Source organism: Thermothelomyces heterothallicus, assembly GCF_042370625.1.
Source record: "Thermothelomyces heterothallicus CBS 202.75 unplaced genomic scaffold P884_scaffold_5, whole genome shotgun sequence".
Taxonomy (NCBI): domain Eukaryota; kingdom Fungi; phylum Ascomycota; class Sordariomycetes; order Sordariales; family Chaetomiaceae; genus Thermothelomyces; species Thermothelomyces heterothallicus.
Genome location: NW_027192566.1, coordinates 1,264,819 through 1,286,409, shown reverse-complemented (window position 1 = coordinate 1,286,409; position 21,591 = coordinate 1,264,819). Strand labels below are relative to the sequence as shown.

The window sequence follows — 21,591 nt, the reverse complement described above, 5'->3', positions numbered from 1 at the left end:
ATTCTTGGGTTTGCTTTTCAGGGGTGCTTGGGTCGGTGCATAGTTGGATGATGGGGCGACACTTGGCATGGAAGAGTTGAGAACACGAACAAACCTCTGTTCTGGGGTTAGCTTCCAACATTCAGATACTTCAAACGACCGTTCAATTCAGACGCGTAGATCTTGTGTATCTTGAATATGTCTTCTTTCAGCGAAACTCGGGGGGTTAGTGTTGCATGTTTTGCACACGCTTGGACTCTCCTTTCGGTTGAAACTCTGTAGCCGCTGTAGTATTGGAATTATCTCTTTAACTTGCCTGGTAGGTCATATATCCCAGACTTCTCTTGCCCTTCTTAGGAATCTTGTCAAGCAGAGCATTTGAAAATCTTATCTGTTTCCTGACAAGGATAGTGCACCCAGTGTACCGATCCGCGGAGTAAACGCCAATGTGTTAATCAGCAGTGATCCCACGTCTAATTACAAGAGCTATACAAAATGACGAGATACCCAAAACGTTATACTGCGAAACTACACGGCTGATGTTATGCGTTGATGGCATGTATCCTTTACCCGCCCGGGGTCCTGCTACTGAACCAGGAAGCAGGCATGCCGCTTAAAAGGGACTGTGTAAGGAGGTTCCTTCTGTTCTATGCCCCTCTTCTTCGTCTCACACATCCAACATGCTCCTGATCTGCTGTGGCGGCTGGTTAGTCGAGCCCAACGACGATTGGCCTGTCAAGTTCCTCGTTACATTTGGCGCGCTATTGGGGGTGAACTGGGCGCCCCTGACTGTTTCGGTATAAGAAGGGGGTGGGCCGTCCTTCATCAACTCTTCGCGCCTGCGGGCGGCGGTGGCAGCAGAATTCTGCGCCGCTACGGGGTAGGGAAGGCCGGCGGCATGTTCCGCTGTGCGCTCCTCCCGTCTTCTCTCCGATTTTCCGGTGTATGGCTGCATTAGAGGGCGGGTCACCCTGGGGGATGCGAGTGGTGGGGAAGACATGGGGGTCATCTCGAGAGGCACACCGAGTCCTTCATGCTGAGCGTCGGCGCCGCTCACCGTGGCTGACGCGGCCGGCTTGGTGCCGTGGACTTCGCGGACATTGCGCATCAGGCGTTCGCGCATGCCCTCGTTGGGATCCATATATTCGCCGTTGACGCGGCGCCACCACGACGGTTTAGGAACAATGCCCATTTCTCTGTTGAGCACTTGGTTCCGTTCGCGGCGCTGGCGCTGCAGCTCTCGGTCTTCGTTTGGGTTGATGAGCCCAAACACGATTTGCACCACGAGGATGAGGAAGGAAGGGGTGTATCCGCCTACGAAGATGGCTGCGTCGTTGCCACCAACCTTGACGGGGCCGTACTCGAAGCGGAAGGCCACTAGGATTTGGTAGGCGACGAGAGCGGCGGCTAAGGGTATGATGAGAGCGAGACGGAGAGGTGTGTAACGGACAAACCCTATGATGCGGTTGAAGATGCCACGGTTCTGAGGGCAATAATATTTAATCGAGTGCCGCAGGGAGAACACGGTGACCAACCAGCAGCCGACGAGCATGAAAGCCCCGGCCCTGAACCGGGAATCGGTAGCGCTCGGTGCAGCTTCTAGGAGAGTCTGTTCGGGGGAGCGCTGATGCTGGATGGCCGACCAATTCCGCGGAACAATCATGAAGAAGTTCTGCGAGAGATCTGGGTGAGCTTAGGGGGCGGAAGAGATTGGGCATGCGGAGCGTACCAGCCAGAGGAAGAGGTAGAAGAGCAACGGCAGGTAGAGCTCCACCCTGGCCCGCCTGTCGTCCTGCCTCAGAGTAAAGGGGTCCGGATCGATAAACTGGCGCTCCATCCAGCTTCCCCAGTGCCGCACAGCTTCCCAGACAAGGGCGACAGTGCCCATCTGCATCAGATACCAGAAGAAGGTGGTGAGGATGACTGGCAACTCGGGGAGGTAATAGCGGTCGACGTCGATCGAGACGAAGAGGCTGACCATGGCGGTGGCGCACACGAAGGAGGCCCAGTACCACTGCCATCTTCGTCCGATGGGGTAGAAGCGCTTCTCTGCCGGGAGGTGGAGCCTTCCGTGTTTATGGAGGTTGACGAGCGTCAGGACAAGGGTGATGCCGAACAGAACGGCATAACCAATGGCAACGCCGCCGCGCTCCCTGATGGACTCGGTGGGGGACCAGCATTTTGTCGCGTTGAGGAAGGTGCCGTTCGGGAAGACGTAGGCGGGTGTGTAGGGGGGGAAGGTAAGAAAACACCACGAGCCGTTGGACAGGGTCCCGTTCGAAAAGTAAGTGTAGTTCCAGTGCTCGAGGGTTGTGAGATTGAAGTGGACGTTGTCGATCACGGTATCGGTGAGATTGCCGGAATTGCCTGGCGGAAAACTGAGGGCTTCGCGGGCTTCTAACAAGGACATCTTGGGAGGTGGACCGCAGCGGTAGTGAACAGCGGCCGTGGGACGTAAGAAGCCGGGGGAGGAAACGGCGTTGCGTACGAGAGAACTGGGCGGTCGAGAAAGCGAAGGAAGGAATAAAGCGATTAAGCGATTGAGCAATCGAGCAACCGCATTGGCGCAAGCCGTCGCAACCAAGACTTAGGGCATTTCGAGGACCGGGACGCGGCTCTGACGATCGATCTCGACAAGTAAGAAGAAGTGCCCGGATCTTCTTCGGCTGCCGCAAAAGACGAGATCGAGTCCGAGGGTGGCGCGGGGCGCTTACTTGCAAACCATTTTGTTCGGCGCGGCGGCGAGCTGTCCTGCCGAGCCTCCCGCTCCTTCCGGAAAGTTTAATCGCTCAAGTGGGGAATGGCCAAATGCAAGGCGCCGCAAGCTGCAACTAACTAAATACCAGTTAAGTTATGCTTCTTACTCCTAAAGAACACTCGACTTCACATCCAATTTTTAAATTCCACCCCAGGTCCAGACAAGACGTCGAATTGTCACAATATATCTTTCCTTCTTTTCTGGGATGCCCTATCGCCATTCAATAATCGGGGTCAAAAGATGCCAATTCATTTGTACAATCCGAACACTGGGAAGATATCCCCAATGTCAAGTTATTCTATCGATAACATGGAGTAAGCGGAGAGCGAGATTTCTCCCCAGCAAAACGTCATCAACGTACACAGTACTGTGATCGTGACTGTGATGACCTCACTGACCAGCGGTGCAGCAGGGCTCTCAACGCGCAATCGCGGTAACTTGCGGGTCCCGCGGGGCAGTAACTACACTAACAACTACATAGTATGCCGAGCGGCAAGCAGGGATCCACTGCGGGTGGCACCTGGCCAGACCACACCCGGCCTTCCGAGACTTCAGGGTCGCATCCAGACAATTTGGCCTCGGCGCGCTGCGGGTTCTTGGCACCAGCAAGCAGCAAACCGGCAGAACAACCCTGACCAGCCTCCTCGGTCGCCGCGAAGAACGACGGCAACAAGCTCGCAACCGCCAGGATGAGCACGCAAACAACGCCGACCGGCCCCGCCACGCTCGACGACAGCGAGCCGTCATACATTGACTACGAGACCTTCCTCGATCCTTCTTTCACCCCCGCCTCCTTCGCCAACACGCTCGTCCTCGCAACCAACAACCCGTCCGACACGCCCCTCGACCTCTCCACCCCGCTCTCGCGCGTGCTCTTCGACATCCAAGAGATCGACTCGCACATTGACTCGCTCACCTCCCGTTCCGCCCTACCCCTCCTCCAGTACACCCAGGACAATGCGGAAGCGAGCAACCACATCCTCGCCCAGCTGCAAACCCAGATCACCGCCCTCAACGACAGCTACGCCCAGCTCGACCGCGAGGTCACCCAGAAGCATGCCGAGGCAGACCAGGTCCGCGCCGTCGCTTCCCGCCTGTGGGACACTCTCCGCCTCGCCCGCGCCGTCAGCCGCTGCCTGCAACTCGGCCGCCGCCTCGAGGCCCAGCATGCCGAGCTGATCGGCACCACCCCTGCTGCTTCTGGCAGCACATCAACATCAACATCATCATCATCATCATCATCATCATCAACGACAATAACAACAACAACGCCGCCGCCGACGACGACGACAAGTGCGACTGCCTCCGGCCCCGGGAGGGCCGGCAGTGGCAGCAGCCGGGAGGACCATCGCGCGCTGGTGCGGTGCGCGCACACGCTGCTCGCGCTGCGGGAGGTGTTTGCGGGCGCCGGAACGCCGGGGGCCGAGGGGTACGGCCTGGACCGCGTCGGGGTGGTGCGGACGTTGCGGGAAGGCGTGGTGGGCCCGATCGAGCGGGCGGTGCGCGAGACGGCCGAGCGGGTGGTGAGGGAGTTCTCGATGATGGGCGGCGTGTCTTCTTCTACCTCCTCCTCCTCCTCCTCCTCCTCCTCCTCCTCCCTGTCCATGTCCGCCACGACGTTTGCGCAATTGGAGGAAACCAAGGCGCGAACGGTGTCGGCGCTCGTGGCGCTGTGGCTGCTGACGCCGGCGCCGACCAAGAGTGGGGAGCGCTGGGTACCTTCGTTGATGCTGCAGGCGCTCGAGGGCTATCTGAGGTCGGCGCTGCAGAGCAGCATCGCGGGGCTGTCGCGGGCGCTGGCGACGTTGCCGAGCCTGGAGAGGACGTTGGCCGAGGTAAGCGCGCGGTGCCAGAACGTCGTGGCGCTGGAGGCCGTCTTGGAGGGAACCAAGCCGCCGGCGCATCCGGGGGTGCCGGCCAAGCAGGCGGCGCAGGTTGGGGGAAACATGCTGCAACCGCTGCTGACGTACCTCGAGACCGGGTCGTTGGCGAGCTACTACTGGAGAACCATGGCCAGCAGTCTCGCGCCGAGGGTGCAGGAGATCATCGCTAAGGGCGGAGTCTCCGCGCGGACGCTGAGGACCAACCGGCAGAGCGTGGGCGACGCCATTAGAGAGTGCGTGGCCAGAGGCAGTCAGCTCCCCAGCGCGGTGACCGCAGCCGCCAGGGGGACCTCGAGGGCAAGTGAGACGAAGGAAGGCGGGAAACATTGGGAACGGGAGGTCGCTGTTATGGTAGCCAGTGTCGTCAACAACCTAGGAAGGTGACGACACTAGGTCTAGAAAAAAAAGCACCGATGGGAATGGAATGACTGGCGTCGTTTATCGAGCCCACGTCTACAGTGATTATGGATTATCCTGATTAACAACTCCCGTGTTCCTTCCCGTGTTCTTAGTCTGCGATTACCAGCATGATGGGAGAGCGGAGCATTATGTAAACGATTACCTCAGTATGTGCCGTGCTTGTCAAGCGCATCCTCTAGCCTTCTCCGTTTCTCAACTGACCCCAATTCTGTATTCATTAATAGGTGACGAAATATGTCTTGATGCCCTAGTATCACCAGCTTCAGAATCTCCGGTTCTCCTAATCTGCCAGTCCTCTGCTTCGCTTCCCCTCAACCTTCGACGCTTCTTCGCTTCTTCTGTGTCTTAACAATTAATATGAACTGGTCCTCTTATGATTATTGCACTACCGAGAGGCAACTGTTCTTCCTCTCCGTCCCTGTCTTGATATTCTCTGTGGTACCAAAGGCGGTACGCGTGCTCCGCCTCCATCGGCAGAAGAGACACCAATTAAACACACGCCGACTACTTGAACAACTTACCAACTAGAAGTTTATTGCCAAGTCGTCAACTAATCTCTACTGAACTGGAAGGGCGGAAGCCCAACACAACACTTTATATATTCCCTCCCCAAGCCAACAAGATCTCTACTTCCGCCGTATGGCCGGGATCTGCATCCAGTTTTGATCCTGATACATGAAACCAGGTTGGTCCTTCCAATGACCGAGTGTCTTTCGGCAAGATTACAGGAAAGTCTCTGCCTTGTTGTCACAGTCATTCTCATATATAGCATAATTACAGAGCACAATTGACCCCTACCTCGACGGTACGGCAAACTGCCACGGCCAGTCATGGAATCCTTGCTATTTATCTCGTAATTAGTGTTCGCCGCCTGAAGTACAAAACCCCAGGCGACTGTGCTTGAATTGATTTCGTGGCCACGTGAGGCGATGGGGACTTCCTCTCAGCTAAGCCAAATGGGGGCAGTGACACTCAGTGCCACACGATGGAGTGCTATTGACGGATTGATATGCGAATATGCCCGGGGTGGTTGTGAGAGATCTACAACAAACGACCAGCTTTGATCAGCCGGGATCCCTCCTTGTGTTGTAAACCCAGCTGAGCGGCGGATAAGCTGATTCAATGCCGACTGTTCCGAAATGGACATATATAGGTTCAAGAGTGATCAAGAACCCGTCCGTTTGGAACTCAAGCTGTGCGTTTAGCCCTAGACAACAAACACTCCACCTCCCAGAAGGCACCAGGATTCCGGGTTAAGATTATATCATTAGGGACTGCCGAAAACACCGAGGAAGGCGGGCAAGCTTACGGCTATAGGCGCGAGGTCTGTCATCATCCCAGACGTGCTTGGTTACACAATTACCAAACAATATCCATCCGGGGACGGAGCAGGTCACTTCACCTTCAGGGTAGACTTTGTGCTAGCCTCTTGTTGCTGGTTGGGGTACGATTCATGTAAGTATGTCCTGCTAATTTGTACCGCCGGTAAGCATTAGTCAAGATGTCCTGCAAGCGCCAGCTCCTTCGGACACTTCTGGAGGAAGAGCAAGGCTCGACTTTGTCCCCCCTTTATTTACATCGTGAGTTTTGCCGTTCGCATCTAGTTAGGTTAATGAATAAATTAGTATTAAGTAGGTATTCTCGTGCGTGGTGTAGATTAGCTCCCAAAACGCCCAAAGTTGCAACCCATGGAAAACAAGTTGGATGAGTTCACGCTGTCTGGAAAAGACAAGTCAAGTCTCTCCGACGGCCGTTGCGAACCGGAGTTGGGCAGTGCCCGACAACACTCGATTTACCCGGGTAACACTGCCAGAGCAACCAGAACCCCAACTTTCCCCGCACGACCCGTACCTTGGCAATGTTGGAGCTTGTCCTTCTCCTTCCGCAAGCCAGACGCCCGGTTAGGTGTTATGGTGGGGTCGACGGCAATAAATCAACCTCCCCGACTCTTCCTTGCTAGGCCAAAGTTCCGTCTCCCTGCATACACAACACGTGGACACTGAGTGCCTGCATACATCAGTTCATCTCTCCCCGGTACAATGCCATGCCTTCGACCTGGATGGCCCTCTCCGTTCCCCCATATGTTCCCCGGCCCGTGGGTGCGGGGGAGCAGGAAAAAAAAAGAGGAAGAGGGGGGGGGGGGGGGAAAGAGGGGGGATGAACCATAAGTCTGCTCGGCATCCCAACTGTTGACCTCTTTCACGGCCAACCCTTGAGACCGTGTGGATGTGCCTCTTGTCTCTTGACTACTTCCTCTCAAAGCAAGAAGCGGTTGAACAACCTCGTCCACCGACCCCCTCAAGTTCTCTTGCACACAGCCAATATAGACAACGACAAAAACAGGGAGACAAAGGGACACAATGAGTGACCCAGCCCCTAAGCGCCCCTTTTCAAAGGTGAGTCAGCCGCTGCCGAGACCGGAGGTTGGAGAGACTCGCCCTCGCTGACCCATTTCGTCTCTTCCGCCCACGCCTCACTCAGGTCATCATAGTGGGCGCGGGCCCGGCGGGGCTGCTGCTGGCCCTGCTGCTCTCCAAGAAGGGCATCCCCGTGCACATTCTCGAGGCGGCGGCGGAGCTGGACCAGCAGCCGCGGGCGGCGCACTACGGCGCGCCCGCGATCCCCGAGTTCCTGCGCGCGGGCATCGCCGAGCGCATCCGCGAGCGCGGCATGGTCCTCGACACCATGTGCTGGCGCGCCCCCGCCGAGAGGGACCACGCCTACATCGCCGGCTTCGACGCCCGCCGGGTCCTGAGCGACGTCGACGGCCGCGGCACCGACCTGCGGACGCACTGCCTCGCGCTGCAAGAGCTGGACGCGCTGATGCTCGAGGAGGTGACGGGCCGGTACGGCGGCCTGATCGAGTGGGAGCACAGGGTCGTCGGCGTCGGCCAGGACGCCGACGGGGCCTGGTGCGAGGTCGAGGTCGCCGGGGGCAGGGGCGGGAGGAAGGTGGTCAGGGGCGATTACGTGGTCGGTTGCGACGGCGCGAATAGCACGGTGCGCAAGTCGCTGTTTGGAGACGAGTTCCCCGGGTTCACATGGGATGCGCAGATTATTGCTACCAACGTGAGTGTGAACGCTGGGGGGGGAGGCGGAAGGCGGAGGGGGAAGAGGCAAACGGAGTGGGTTCTCTGCGTAACGATGGTGGCTGACGGTGACATTCAGACGTACTACCCCTTTGCGGAGAAGTTCGGCTGGCAGGATGCCAACTTCATCATCCACCCAGAACACTTCTTTGTGAGCAGCCCGACTTTTATCACCACCCCCCTCCTTCCCATGCCTACTTGCCTTCCGGCGTACGGTCGACCGGGCCAGACAGCTGACAGAACCGCAGATGGCGGCTAGGATAACCCGCGATGGCCTGTATCGCATCACGTATGGCGAGACACCGGGTCTCTCCCGCGAAGAATACCGAGAACGCCTGCCCTGGAAATTCGAGACCATCCTCCCCGGCCACCCTAAGCCCGACGAATACAAAGTCATCAACTTCTCCCCCTACAAGATGCACCAGCGGTGCGCCCCCAAATTCCGTGTTGGCCGGGTGCTGTTGGCAGCCGACGCGGCCCACCTATGCAATCCCTGGGGTGGACTTGGCATAACCGGCGGCTTTGTGGACGTCGGCGGGCTGTACGATTGCCTTGCGGGAATCTGGGACGGAAAGGCGGACGAGTCAATCCTGGATCTGTACTCGGAGAAGCGGATAGAGAAGTGGAAGACCATCATCAACCCGGTCTCGTCCGAGAACTTCAGGAGGGTGTCGGACAAGGACCCCGCCACGAGGTTCGAGAGGGACGAATTTATGCAGATGTTGAAGAAGGGCGAGACGGACGAGGCTTTTCTGAAAGAATTGCTGATGGGCCCGATGGAGGTGCGGTACGATTTCACCCAGCATTATAAGGATGCGGCGAAGATATGAGGGGTTCCGGTATCGCAAGATTCGGGGAGCCGGAGACCTGGCGAGGCGTATCGTGTTGTGGCCGGTCTGAGTTACCGAGTTGGAAAGTCGGCAACCTGGCTGCGGAGCCCAAACTCGAGAACCTCGACCTCAGGGTTTGAAGACCTTTACTCTTCTCTCTAGTCGCGTCCGGACGTTAGGTTGATATGCTTCGCCCCTTTCGTCTCTGTACTATCGTTAGTTAACATGTCTCTTGGCGGGATTGCCGGCGAGAATGCGCCAACCTCTCTGAGAATGTCGGTGATGACCGATGCCAAACTGCATATCAGCCCAACCCAACGAGCCCTGCGTCTCCAGTAAAACGGGTGGGAAAAAAATCCTCCCCCTTCGTTGATAGAAGTGTTTTCTCATTGCACTGCTTCATACCCACGTTCGCTCCCTTACGGGTTCCTTTCCGATATCTTCTCCTCCTCCAGCGCCCCGGTACTGAAACTCGGGTCGATAATGCGGCGGTGCGCCGGGACGCCTATCGTGAGTTCCCACGATCTCCGCCAACCCGATATCCGCCTCGTCCTGCGCGACGACTTCGTACCGACCGGCCCCTAGCGGCCGTGCCTCTGCCGGCCACTGCTGCACTTCCAGTCCAATGCCCTCCTCCGCTGACGCGTCGTCCTCCCTGAGTCGGGCCTTCCGCCGTTCCGCCTGCTCCGCCAGCAGCACCTTCTTAACCTTGCGCATCTTGTAAGCAATGTACACGGCCATAACGACCGTGACGGCAAAGGCGATGGCAAAGACAATGTTCTTGGCCGAGTTGTCGGGCTTGTCCTGTAGCAGCAGCACGCCGAGGTAGACGAGAAAGATTTGTTTCGGGAGGGTCACGAAAGTGGCGAAGGCGTAAGACCAGAAGTTCACGCCGCATGTGGAGAAGACCGCAGTGGAGAAATGGGAGGGGATGGCGGAGAAGCGGATGACAAGGACGATCTGGGGGAGGTAAAGAGTTGGAGCCGTTAGCGGGCATGGGGAGGAGTCAAATGGGGCGAGAGAGTGGAACACGTCGCAGACATACCCAGAAGCCGCCATCACGGGTCAGGCGGGCAAGCGCGCCGTAGTTGAGGTTCGTCCGCTCGAGCTTCTCGGCTTTGCGGCGGAACATGTACCTAAACGCGAACCAGGTGCACACTGCGGCTGTGTGAGACTCGCGATCCTGACTGACGTTGGGTTGTAGGAAGGACTGGTCCATACGTTCGCCCAGAAATGTTCCCGCCGCCACGATCCCGAACCCGATCCATAACCCGTATACCACGCCACAGAGAAGGGCTATTATTTCGTGCCCAAAAAGAGGAGGGAAGGAGATGATAACCAGGATGGCAATCGGTATGAGCCAGCCGGCTGGGAGGTCGCGCACTTTCTCGGACCAGGGTCGAAGGGTCTGTCAGAGCCAATCGTCAGCGCGTGCTGAATCTCGCCGCAATTTCGCAAGGGTTCGTGGATTCTGGCATACGGCAACCACTTGATCATGCTTGATGGTTATGATGATAGTCAAGACGAGGGCAATAAGCGCGACGATCCAGCATGCTGTCGGAGTTGGGCATTAGCGGCTGTGTCCCTTGGATAATTAATCGAGGGGATGCAATGTCCATACCAAGGTATTTGGGCGCCAGAAACAGCCTTTTCCAATTGACTGGTTGGTAGTCAGTTTCGATCTCGTGCAGCTTCTGCGATTGCCGACGGGTCATCATCTCCATGTCGTCGCCGTCCCTCACGGTGGCCATCAAGCAGGCGTTCGCTCATCAACACAGCTGCCGAGGCGCCTGGTGGAGCGGAGGAATGATTGGGGAGATCGAACCGAAACTAAGGTCGCTGTGCAGTTAGTCGAACCCAAAGGAAAAAGGGAATCGGGAAGCATGGGCAGTGAGGCAGATACGATGCGGCAGTGCAGAAGGAGGGAGCAAGCCACGCCCAAACGGGTAAACGGTTGGAGTGTGTCTGGGTTGCGGCTTCGTCAGCCAAGCGCGGCAAACCGATTGGCGAAAAGCTTGTCTGGTCTGTGCCACAGGGGCAGGGGCTTAGCGTGCCTGAAACAAGGGCCAGGAGGAACCCGGCACTGCTCTCTGAACTTACTTGGTAGACGTCTCAAGTTCGAACCCAAGGCTTGTAACTACTCCCTACAATACTGTGTAGCTTACGGCTAGGGACAGCGCGTCTCAAAGCTGTTCCGGTGTCAAACACCTGCCAAGCACGCTACATGCCATCGGTGCGATATCTGACGTTGGATTGTTTTCTTTTAGCCCCGCTAGCGCCCATGATGATGTTCGGACATAATGTACGGAGTAGAGCGACGGGACAAGGCATGCCACCTGGTTGTCGACCAAGCCAATGCAGGTCTCAGTAAGAGTAGTGTAGTGTATTTGACACAAGACACTGAAATGGAGCACATGGAGTACACGTAGAAATTTCAGAAGCAAGGTTTCCATCCACCGACCCGCGAACTTGCGCGATCACGTGAAGAAAAGAACTGCAAAGAAATTTCTGCAGGCGTGCACAGACCACCCACAAAGTTTATATAATGCCGTCGACTGTGCCTGCCTTTGGAGTTCTCTTTTCTTCTTTTCTTCTCCAAGCGACAATACTTCAGAGAATCATTTCTATAGTAGTTGTCCTCTTTTGTGTTCCCTAAAGGAGCCACAGATCCCACCCGGGTTGATGATCGATATCCTCGGCACCCTACAGTGAGGCTTTGTTTTTTACTCTCGACCTGCCTGCAAAGGTGGCGGTTGTTGGCTCTTTGAGCTACAGCTGTATATAGAGAGTGGCGATGATCTGTACCCCGGCTTTTCTCGAGGTCTTGCCTTCGGGCGCTCGGGCGGGGTGGGTGTCGATGGAAGTCTGACCGGCTTTTTCCATTTTCTTTTCATTACTTTCCTGGGCAATGCTTGGGATGTGAGGAAGAGGGATGGCGTGCTTGGTCGGGTGGACTGTCGCTGCGCATTAAATAAATACAAGAGGTTTCGAACAATCCGCGACGACTGCCAGTAAAGACACGGTTTCCAACCACAACCACAACGCAGTTCTATCCTCTAATTAATAGCAAAAAAAGACTGTATGACCGAATTCTACAGACGCTAGGTGTTAGAGAGGCAGTCTTGCATGGGTAGACTTTCCGGCGGAGGGTTGCTCGCTTCTAATGGATGAGGAACCACCGTTTGTCTCGTTTTAACTCACCCTCATCACATTATGTTTGGACATGTGTGCCATAACTCAATTTCCGTGTATGTCGTTGCTAACCATTTAGTCGTTGCTAACCGTTTGGTTCCTCCTGGGCAGTTCCTGTAGGAAGATCATATCCCTAGTCTTTCGCGACCTCAAGCCTTTAGTCCGGGTATCAACCTCTCTCCACTTCCGCGCCGTGAAACATGAAAGCAAGACCAAAGGCAGAACAATTCCCAGTACCACTCTCTATCATCCCCCGATCTGATCTACCTCATCTTCGCCCTTTTTAATTACTCGCTGCCGCTGCTGCTGTTTCCCTCGCCAGAATCGCCGGTCTCTGCTGCACTGGCGGTGGCGCCACGACTGCCCGGGCGCTGGTCTTGGCTGCGATGGCTGCGGTGACGGCGGCGGTGACGACGGCGTCGTCTGTTTCCGTCGTCGCTGTTGTCCGGGCTACAGGTGAGTTGGAGCGGCGGGTCGCGATGGTGCGGACAGTAGGTGGTCAGGTGCCAGCGGTCCAGCAGGTGGCGGCGCTGGCAGCGCGGCGTATTGCGGTGCTCGCAGCGGCGGAGCAGCACCACGCCGAAGTAGCAACCGCAGCCCCACCAGATGCGCTGATAGTAGCACATGGCCGACTCTGGGTAATAATAACCCGGAATATTGCGTAGTACGGCGGTGTCTTAGGAGGATGCTGCTCAGGCTGGGCTGCGTGTTATTAGTGGGCTCCCCTGGCTATCTTCGATGAACCCCTTGGTTGACTCGCCCGTGGAATGTCTCGAAGAGGGTCCTCGCCGGGTGACTTGCTTACCTTGGTTGCTCCTAAGCGGAGGGTAGTTGGATGGTTCTTGGGAGTCTGCGAAAATGTGATATTAGTGATCGTCTTGCTCAGTGAAGGCAGCGCTCTAGACGTACCGGCCACGTAGATAGGGAAAATGAGGTGGCTCTCGGGGTAGATGTCGGAGCAGGATGTTGAGTGGCATCCTGAGACTCTACAACTATATCCAAGAGGAAAGAAATGGCATGCTAAGCTGTGTCTACGAATAAGCCTACTGATGTTCATGGTATGGTATTGTGCACCAAGCTGCGAATGGTGCTCCGGGGCCATTGGCCATTGTGGCCTGTTGCGAATAGTCGCGGCAGGAGCTTCCAATGTCGCGTGCTGTCACCGGCTCTTTCCATGTTTATCTTCGCACATGATCACTGACTGTAGTGAGCCGCAGTCAAAGAACAAGATTAATGGGTCAACCTGTGTCAGAATACCCACTTAAGGTGCAATTGCTGGCGGGCAATTGCGCCGTCGCTTTTGCTTTCGACAACCTGAATAGGCTTGCTGCATAGAATCAGAAGACAACGCGAACAGGTTCAATTTGAACTAGCCCATGGCACACATCAAATGTATGGATTCTACTGCTTAAATGAATCGGACATTTGGAATTCCCAGTCTAACCCAGGCTATTGATCACAGCTATGACTGAGAGATATCCATATATAAGATGTTGTGAATCGGATGCCGGACGAGTTCATACTGATGCTACAAACTTCAGGGTCTCTGTTATAGGCTTAATTATCCAGTATTTTTTTCCGTCTCTTTGATCATGTCATTACAAACGCCCCGGTTCGCCTTAGCCTGGTTCATCTCACCTCTCTTGTCGTCAGGGCCTTTGGACTACAACCATTGCGGTCTTTTGAGTTTGCTTGTGCCTAGCCATGCCATTGGTCACGAGAGAACCGAGTGATGGCGCCCCTTTTCCAACCAATCGTTCTTTGCTTGTGCACACTAGGCTGGCTGGTAGGCAGCAATTTTAATCTTTTATAACTTTCCAATTCATGTACATTGAATTCCCATTTCAGGCAACTGTCTCCTACCAATGGCGAAAACAAAATTTTGTGGGAGGCATTGCCAACTGTTATCAAGCCCAATCTCGCCATAATTAATCTTCCTTTCTGCCGAGATCGGTTCAGAGCTCTCTGCGATGGCCCCTGCGCCCTTCCTTTTGCAGCAGGCGGTTGGGTGGGTGTTTTCCGTGGTTGCAACATACCCAGGTAAGTGGGGACACTGATAGCCCTGATGCCCCACTAATCAGGGCTGCCACATGGAGATCCCAGCCAACATGCCTTAAATTTTCCAAATCGGAATAACCCTGCGACTATGCCGGGGTGGGGGCCGACAGGCCTGATGTGCTGACAGCCCGTTGCGGAACCAGTTGGACCTGCGAGTTATCGACTGACCAGGCAAGGAGACAAGGTTTGTTGTTCCGGTCCCCCTTTTCATGTTGACATCTGCAACAGCACGAAGTTTCAACATCCTGACGAGTCTCAGACCGATACTAATGGAGATCGTCCGGGACTACCGTGGAGTACCACGTCAAAGAGTTTCTGTCGGAAAAGTAGCGCCGCATCGAATGCCCCACGGCCCAAGGGCGATGCCAAGGCCCGAACTAACAGGACGATCTTCAAATAGCACGAGAAATTCCTCGGCAAGAAATCGCCTTCTCTTTCCAGAAGAGATGACATGTGAACACGACTTGATTCTTCGCAGACTCTAGAAGAAATACGATAGTGTCCTCCAAGCTCCGAGCTCGAAGAAAATGGCCAGCACAACCAAGCGCCATGGCCCATATATATACTATCAGATTGAGTTAGCATCCGCGATAACGAGCTTGAAAAAAGCTCGCAATTCCAATACCGGGAGGATGCAACGCAGTTCCAGTTTTGCGGGGCTTCATCATCGTGCGACAAGCTCCACGACCGAGCTTAGCAGTCCTTGACAGGATATGGAATGCACAGGAGTAAGGTTGAGCCCTGCGGAGTACTCCGTACCACGAAATACAGGAAGGGAATACGCACCAAGTACGGAAACATAATTCTTCTGTCTCCTACCAGCCATACATGACAATCACACTGGCGACACCGAGCTTGTTGCTGGGATCGCCCAAGGCCGAGTAAGTTTTCAACCCCGCCAAGAGAGCCACAAGCTATCCACCCGGATCAACGCGTTTCCCCTCAGCGACCTGACGATGAGTTGAGGGGAAGATCGGCCTCAACCAATCCGGCCTCTATCAAAATGCCGATGAGGTCGGCAATCGGATGATCGTTAAAGGAGGGCCGCCGGATGGCCTAGACCTCAGGGCCCGGGCGAGACGTGTTACACCCCGAAACTACGGCAGTATGCCGTCGAGACCATCTCGCGTATGAATGTAACCTCCCTCGTACATTGGCGGCACACGGGCGAATTTTCGAAAATTCTGCAGCCGACAGGGTGGTGGTCTCAATGCCGCGCGCGCGATTCAGTGCCGGCGGCGATTTTTCAGGAGCTTAGGGCTGACGGTTGCATCGGGCCGCCGAAGCTGACTGTTAATGCAAATATCCAGCTTCCTGTTCCTCGCCCCCGGTTGCATTGGAAGAAGGTTCTTTCAGGTCCAAGAGCACGGGCGACAACATGCTTTCCCTCCCGAGCCGTGCCGGACCGAATGCCTCTTTTCGTCGTGTCCCTCGGGAGTTGGCATCGAAACGACGCCCGTCGACCCACCAGAGCGGGTCGGGACCCCATCTGCAAGAGTAGAAGCTCTGCATGAGGAGCCCCTTTTTCGCGGCCTCGGCCACTCACAATCCTTTTTTGTCGTTGCAGCGAAGCGGTTTGGACTCCGCCTTTAGAAGCGAACCACGACAGAGGAGATTGTGAGAGGTTGGCCTTCGCGCCTTCTTGGGTAACGGCTCAATTAGTGTATGCAGTACCCATGCATTGGCTGCTCCGCCTTGAGGCCCCAGTGATGAGTTAATTATGCCAAGCCCACGATGCAGCCGTGTCGACAGCCGTCCCATGGTCGTGGAAACCTGGGGCTGGCAACCGGGAGCCCGCCGCGAAGGACCAGGGATGGCTCCCGGGGCCAGTGTAAATACCGCGTGTTGCCGACCAAGTCCACTTCCGCGCCCGTCTGAAAGCTTGCTCCGTCTCCGCCTTTCTTGTTCTCCCTTGTCCGGAATGTCTATCGCGCCCACCGGCCTGCCGAACGAGGGCTGTAACGATTGCGCCACGAATGGTCACTTGAAAACATGCGGTTTCTCAGACTCCCAATCGCCATCCTCGGATTGTGTCTGCTGGGCTTGAGCGATGGCGTCTCCGCTGCCGCCGCCGGCGAACTGATCTCGCCACTCGACGGTTATGCTGCGCTGCCAAAGTGTGCAGTACGTACATACATAGCAGCAAAGCGCGGAACCGCTCGCGACGACGAAAGGAAACGGCCTGCTGACGGCTCCACTAGCAAGATTGTTTCACGACGGCGATAGGCAACTCGACTTGTGCTCTGACCGACGCCGCATGCCTCTGTAACGATGCGAGATTCAACAGCGATGCTACGGCGTGTGTCAAGGCGGGCTGCAGTATCAGAGAAACTCTCAGTATGGATGCGCTCGCCCGGGTCGTCGTCGGATGGGCCCGGTGGGCGGTCAGATGCTAACGCTGGGGCAGGCGCCAAAAATGTCACCGAACTCATGTGCGGCCACGAACCCGAGCGCGACAACAGCCTCATCCCCATCTACTCCGTCTTCATCGGCCTGGCTGTCGTTGCCGTGGCCCTCCGCCTCGTTGCACGTGTCCTCACTCAGGCCTACTTCTGGTGGGACGACTTCAGCAATCTCTTCGGATTCGTACGTGTCACGACTCTGGTATCCCCGGCTGTTGACAGGTTGAACCTCTCTCCGCTGACCGTGACAAAGATCGGCTCTGCCGCGTTTACTGCCATGAATATCAAATGTAATTGTTCTCAACCTCCACTTCCCGGACACATTAACAAATGTTCGGTTAGTTACACGGAAGATTCCCTCCCGGTGCTGACTTGCACTCTCTATTAGCCATCGAAACTGGCCAGGCTTTGGACATCTGGTTTGTGAAGCCCGACAACGTCACTATGGTTCTTAAGGCAAGTATGCCAAGCAGCGCACGTTTGGATTACTCGAACAAGACGGAGGACGGACGGCACCATTCCTTTTTCTCTCCCTTTCTCCCTTCCTTCCCAGTGTTCCCGTCAGCGAAGCGCCCGACCTAACTCGCCCGGTTCTTCTCCCGGTTCCCAGTTTTTCTACGTCGAAATGCTCCTCTACACCGTGACGCGCTTCTTTGTTCGCACGTCGGTCATCCTCTTCTACCTGCGCGTCTTCCCGCCCAAGCCGGACAACAAGCTGGGCCGCGCGCTGCAGTACACGATGGCCTTCAACGTCGTCTACAACCTCGGCTTCCTCCTCGCCGTCGCGTTCCAGTGCACGCCCGTAACCGACTTTTGGACGCAGTGGGAGGGCATCCACCGGGGCCACTGCGGTAACGCCAACGTCCTCGTCTGGGTCGCCGCCATCACGGGCATCATCTATGACCTGTGGCTGCTCGCGATGCCGTTCCCACAGCTGCTTTCGCTCAACGTGCACTGGAAGAAGAAGCTCATGGGTGGCATCATGTTCTTTGTCGGTGTTGCGTAAGTCCTCCCTCGCCCGTTCCACATTTATACATACATACAATACATACACACACACGTATATGTCTTTATATTCTCTGCCCTTTTTGTTTTCCATAGGCTGACTAGGAATAACAGCGTCATGATTATCAGCCTTATCCGGCTCAAGACCATCAATCAGTTCACACGGGCTGTCAACCCGACGAGTATGTTCCGTCCCCTTTTTTTTTTCTTCTTTCCCGGTCCTGAAATTGCTTTGCTAACAATATCCCCCCCAACAGAGGACATTGTCCAGGTGTGTCTCTGGTCCGGTATCGAGCTGGACGTGGGCGTCATCTGCCCCTGCCTGCCGTCCTTCCGGCTGCTTCTCCGCCGGCTGCTGCCGCGCGTGCTGGGCTCGACGGGGCGGTACGAGCTGGATCCCATGTCGACGGCCGCGACGGGCGGCGGCATGCGCAGCGGAGCCCGGAGGAGCTTCGGCGGCGGGCCGACGCGCATGTCTGGCGGCGGCGGCGGCGGCGCGTCGGGTGCCGATGCCGGTGCCGGCGTGGGAGCGGGGAAGATCGTGGTGGAGAATACGTTTGCCATCAAGTACGGGAGCAGCGCGGATCTGGAAGACTCCGAGACGAGGAGCTCGGCGAGCGTCAGGGGACTGGTGCAAGGGAGGGTGTCGGTGGGGGACGAGGAGAGAGGGGGAGGTAATGGCGGGGAGAGGAAGAAGTAGCCAGGGGGGGAGTGTGCCGTGGGGTGTGTGTGTACGCACATTTAAAACTAATTCAAAGCAGGAAAATAATAATGATGATGACCACGAACGACGACGGCCACGGCGGCGACGACGACGACGATGACATGACCACGACAATGATGATGGCGACGAGAACCAGGACGTATTAATGTGTTCATACGAGAGATCTTTAATGCGAAGACCACGCATCTGTGGTTGTGGTTCCTTAACCAAGCCCTGGCGAACAACGTAATGGGGTTGGCTTCTTCACGTTGGAATGTTAAATGTTTCAGACGACTTTGCAAATATCGAGAGGGCGTGATTGTATCGGGCGGTACAGCTCCTTCCCAGACTCGGTACTAATTAATCATGCCGCTTCCGCACACATGCTTCGGTCCCGAGCTGCAGGCAGGTGTGTTCTTGCGTGCACTGGCCGGTGGGGAACTCCGATGATGACCGCTCCTGGTCATTCATAAAAGGGTTTAATTATGAAAAAAAAAAAAAAAAAAAAAAAAGAAAAAAAAACATATCGGGATTTCAAGAAAGCCTCAACAATATATAACAACAACCGCAAGAGCAGCGACGACCACCACCACCAGAACCAAGATCCGTTCTGATAGCCAGCCCTGTACGTCCCCGAACCCGACATCACCCAAAGCATGGTCACCATCAACCTCGCCTATACGGCGCCCATCAACCCGCGCGGTGCCGACCCGGAGTTAACTCCGGACCAGGTGTGGACGGGCCTGCAGTACAAGGTCCGGCGAGCCGACAAGTTCGTCCCCATCATCACGGCCTGCGAGGTGCTCGCCGAAGAGCCTCCGGCACCAGAGCAGGAGGAGGAGGAGGAGCCGCGGGTGATTACGCGCCGGGTGACCTTCCGGCCCGGCAGCACCGCGGTCCTCGGCGGCGGCGGAAACGACGGCAACGACGGCAGCAGCCCGCGCGTGGTCCGGGAGGTGTGCAGGCTGTACGCGCCGTGCCGGATCGACTTCGTGCAGGAGGACGGGTCGACGGTGGGCAACTACGTGTCGCGGGGCCCCGCGGGCGAGCTGATGATGACGTACGTCTTTGAGTGGCGCGCGCGCGGGGTGCGGGCGGACAGCGCGAGGGCGAGGGAGTTGGAGGAGCGCTATGCCAAGGTGGGTGATGATTCATTCATTACTTAAATCTCTGTGACGTGAATTTTTTTTTTATTTATTTATCCGAGTGCCGTCGTGACTGGAAGGAGAGTGAAGGGGATGGAGAGACCATGGTAGATGCAGTGCGCTGACTGCAGTGGTTGACAGCTCGCCAAGATGGCTGTTGACGGCAGCATTGAGACGATCAGGAAGATCGTCAAGGGAGAAATTGCTATGGATTGAGGAGGTCAAAGAGCACGGGGGTTAAGGTACTGGTTCGAGGTGCCTGCCTTTTATTAGACCAGCAAGCATTCGCAAGTGGTTCTTGGCGGCATGTTTAATTAATATGGATTGTGGCGATGGGAGCTAAAAAAAGGGACTCGGTCTGTTGAATCATGGTATCACGATACTAGTAATTTCACACGTTATCACTGGGGTTTCCAACTAGTGAGCTTTATTATTAACTGTTAGTAATAATTATATATACCTTGTGCTCGTTCTCTCTTGGATAATTATGAGATTCTTGTGACAAACTGAAGGATACCCGTAATCGGCCGCTGGCCAGGAAAACGTGTCCTATTGGAAAAGCATGGTCCAACGTTTCTAAGATCACGCCCCTCGAGGAAGAAACGATAATTAAAATTTAACTCGCGTTTGCGATCATCCTGGTGACCCCCCCCCCAAACCCCCCTTCTTCCTTCGAACCACTCACTCTGACCAACCCTCTCTGACTCAAACACCCCACGGGTGCGGCGACTGCAGCAAGGTCATGCCGGTGTCGACAAAGCCCCTGGTGTTGCACAGGACCTCGGTTTGGCCCTCGGGGCCGGCCCGCACCATGTCCCAGAACCGGGCCAAGCCGCTCAGCGGCAGATCGGCGGGGAAGGACCTGTCGTGCCTGTCTCCCTCCTCCGAGGTGGCGGAGGTGCTGGCGCGCAGCCCGTGGCCGGCCACGAGGACGGGCGAGAAGCGGGCGAGGGGCAGCGGCCGGTCCGTGTCCTGGCCGGGGTCGAAGCTGTCCGAGACGAACCACCAGGCCGAGTCGCCGCAGAGGGCGGGCCGCTCGGCGTCGCGGTAGCGCGCGGCGTAGTCAAATTCCAGCTCGGCGCCGTTGCCGCGCGTGGCGATCCTCAGGACCGTCCCGCCATCCTCGACGGCCACCCGGAGGTCGACGCTGATGGTGGTGTTGGAGATTGCGCTCTCGAATTTGGAAAAGGTTCTTGACGGGGGGCGGAGAAAGAGAGAAAGAGTAATATTAGTGTTAGTAATGATGGTCCATAATGATGGTCCTGGGGTGTGGCAACGAGCGTGAAGGTCCGGACTCACATCTGTGCGTCACTCGGCCCACGGATCTCTACTCGGGTCCAGAGGACATCCGAGCTGTTCAGCTCTGGCCAGGAACGTCAGCAAAATAAATTTCACATCCCTTGATTTCAGGCATGGGACCCGGAAAACCGCGAAGGGGCCGGGTCGGGCGAGCATTCGACCTACCGAATTGATGCACCGCGGGGATCAGGACTGGCGTGAAGACGGGGCTGAGCTGGAACATGGCCGATGCCGAGCTACTCCGTCCCGGTTCCCGCGGGGATGCCCAGGCGCCGGCGGCGAGGCGGGTTGAGCAGTCGTCTCCGCAGCAGAGGGCTACCCCCTGCGAGACGTAGGGCGCTCGCCCGCCCGACCCGTCCTCGTCCTCCACCTCGGCTATTACCTCGGGGACTCCCCAGGCGGCGTCGATGACGGAAAAATTACCCACCTCGGGCCCGAGATCAGAGGTGTGCATGCTAACTCCGCAGAGATCCTTGCGGTTCTTGTTCGCCTGGGCAGGGGGTAGGCCGGCGACCGCGAGGAGCGCGAGGGGCGCAATGAGCTTGATAGTCCTGCCGAGTATTCGTGGCCGATGCATGTTGTAATTAATTCACTGTTGAGAGAGCCGCTCCGGCTGGTTGCTGTGAGTAGCGAGTGGTAATTAATTCTTGCGAAGGCTTGGTTAATTAATATGTTCTAAGTTGTCCAGGATGGGAGCACTAATTAATTACTTCGAGGATGTTCTCAAGGAAAGAAAAGGGAAGGCGGGTAGGTAATTAGATAGGTGGCCAAATAACAAAGAGCAGGAAAATGTGGTCTCCTGATTAACTAATACAAGTTGGCATCCTT

General features: G+C 56.3%; 10 protein-coding genes across 10 annotated transcripts; 5 read left to right on the top strand and 5 right to left on the bottom strand.

The window, feature by feature from the left end:
- Window positions 1-594: 594 nt before the first annotated feature.
- Window positions 595-2,803, bottom strand: P884DRAFT_256906 (uncharacterized protein). Its single transcript, XM_069441092.1, has 2 exons — window positions 1,709-2,803; window positions 595-1,651 (listed from the first exon to the last, which is right to left on the bottom strand). Exons 1-2 carry the CDS (start codon window positions 2,387-2,389, stop codon window positions 647-649), a joined length of 1,686 nt encoding a protein of 561 aa, XP_069299819.1. The 5' UTR covers window positions 2,390-2,803; the 3' UTR covers window positions 595-646.
- A 219-nt stretch (window positions 2,804-3,022) lies between these two features.
- Window positions 3,023-5,004, top strand: P884DRAFT_268035 (Golgi transport complex subunit 5-domain-containing protein; the record flags this gene model as incomplete). Its single annotated transcript, XM_069442161.1, has 4 exons — window positions 3,023-3,051; window positions 3,147-3,170; window positions 3,219-3,250; window positions 3,377-5,004. The coding sequence occupies 4 exons, from the start codon at window positions 3,023-3,025 to the stop codon at window positions 5,002-5,004; spliced, it is 1,713 nt and encodes a 570-aa protein (XP_069299818.1).
- Window positions 5,005-6,703: 1,699 nt separating this feature from the next.
- Window positions 6,704-7,031, top strand: P884DRAFT_256902 (uncharacterized protein). Its single transcript, XM_069441091.1, has one exon. It carries the CDS (start codon window positions 6,745-6,747, stop codon window positions 6,943-6,945), a length of 201 nt encoding a protein of 66 aa, XP_069299817.1. The 5' UTR covers window positions 6,704-6,744; the 3' UTR covers window positions 6,946-7,031.
- Window positions 7,032-7,400: 369 nt separating this feature from the next.
- P884DRAFT_275946 (uncharacterized protein) lies at window positions 7,401-8,959 on the top strand (the record flags this gene model as incomplete). Its single annotated transcript, XM_069442896.1, has 4 exons — window positions 7,401-7,436; window positions 7,471-8,109; window positions 8,209-8,280; window positions 8,378-8,959. 4 exons carry the CDS (start codon window positions 7,401-7,403, stop codon window positions 8,957-8,959), a joined length of 1,329 nt encoding a protein of 442 aa, XP_069299816.1.
- Window positions 8,960-9,234: 275 nt separating this feature from the next.
- P884DRAFT_239130 (snare associated Golgi protein-domain-containing protein) lies at window positions 9,235-10,896 on the bottom strand. Its single transcript, XM_069440122.1, has 5 exons — window positions 10,581-10,896; window positions 10,440-10,513; window positions 10,181-10,367; window positions 10,005-10,117; window positions 9,235-9,919 (listed from the first exon to the last, which is right to left on the bottom strand). Exons 1-5 carry the CDS (start codon window positions 10,708-10,710, stop codon window positions 9,359-9,361), a joined length of 1,065 nt encoding a protein of 354 aa, XP_069299815.1. The 5' UTR covers window positions 10,711-10,896; the 3' UTR covers window positions 9,235-9,358.
- A 629-nt stretch (window positions 10,897-11,525) lies between these two features.
- Window positions 11,526-11,816, bottom strand: P884DRAFT_172958 (uncharacterized protein; the record flags this gene model as incomplete). Its single annotated transcript, XM_069437315.1, has 1 exon — window positions 11,526-11,816. A coding segment is annotated over one exon (291 nt), but the record flags the coding sequence as incomplete, so codon positions are not given.
- Window positions 11,817-12,125: 309 nt separating this feature from the next.
- P884DRAFT_320806 (uncharacterized protein) lies at window positions 12,126-13,260 on the bottom strand (the record flags this gene model as incomplete). The annotated part of the gene is made up of 4 exons (XM_069445387.1): window positions 12,126-12,785; window positions 12,957-13,001; window positions 13,061-13,137; window positions 13,199-13,260. The coding sequence occupies 4 exons, from the start codon at window positions 13,258-13,260 to the stop codon at window positions 12,439-12,441; spliced, it is 531 nt and encodes a 176-aa protein (XP_069299813.1). The 3' UTR covers window positions 12,126-12,438.
- A 2,941-nt stretch (window positions 13,261-16,201) lies between these two features.
- Window positions 16,202-18,316, top strand: P884DRAFT_195225 (uncharacterized protein; the record flags this gene model as incomplete). Its single annotated transcript, XM_069437891.1, has 5 exons — window positions 16,202-16,328; window positions 16,436-16,546; window positions 16,617-16,795; window positions 17,222-17,606; window positions 17,874-18,316. 5 exons carry the CDS (start codon window positions 16,202-16,204, stop codon window positions 18,314-18,316), a joined length of 1,245 nt encoding a protein of 414 aa, XP_069299812.1.
- Window positions 18,317-18,975: 659 nt separating this feature from the next.
- On the top strand, window positions 18,976-19,680 carry P884DRAFT_195232 (uncharacterized protein; the record flags this gene model as incomplete). Its single annotated transcript, XM_069437892.1, has 2 exons — window positions 18,976-19,458; window positions 19,606-19,680. 2 exons carry the CDS (start codon window positions 18,976-18,978, stop codon window positions 19,678-19,680), a joined length of 558 nt encoding a protein of 185 aa, XP_069299811.1.
- Window positions 19,681-20,169: 489 nt separating this feature from the next.
- On the bottom strand, window positions 20,170-21,340 carry P884DRAFT_194745 (uncharacterized protein; the record flags this gene model as incomplete). The annotated part of the gene is made up of 3 exons (XM_069437854.1): window positions 20,170-20,656; window positions 20,764-20,827; window positions 20,929-21,340. The coding sequence occupies 3 exons, from the start codon at window positions 21,338-21,340 to the stop codon at window positions 20,170-20,172; spliced, it is 963 nt and encodes a 320-aa protein (XP_069299810.1).
- Window positions 21,341-21,591: the final 251 nt, after the last annotated feature.

Coding starts and splice junctions, on each gene's coding strand:
- P884DRAFT_256902 (XM_069441091.1), top strand. CDS start 6,745: ATGAGTTCACGCTGTCTGGAAAAGACAAGTCAAGTCTCTCCGACGGCC.
- P884DRAFT_256906 (XM_069441092.1), bottom strand. CDS start 2,389: ATGTCCTTGTTAGAAGCCCGCGAAGCCCTCAGTTTTCCGCCAGGCAAT. Junction 1,652..1,708: donor TCTACCTCTTCCTCTGGCTG/GTACGCTCCGCA, acceptor GATCTCTCGCAG/AACTTCTTCATGATTGTTCC.
- P884DRAFT_239130 (XM_069440122.1), bottom strand. CDS start 10,710: ATGGCCACCGTGAGGGACGGCGACGACATGGAGATGATGACCCGTCGG. Junction 10,368..10,439: donor AGCATGATCAAGTGGTTGCC/GTATGCCAGAAT, acceptor TGGCTCTGACAG/ACCCTTCGACCCTGGTCCGA. Junction 9,920..10,004: donor CCCGTGATGGCGGCTTCTGG/GTATGTCTGCGA, acceptor TACCTCCCCCAG/ATCGTCCTTGTCATCCGCTT.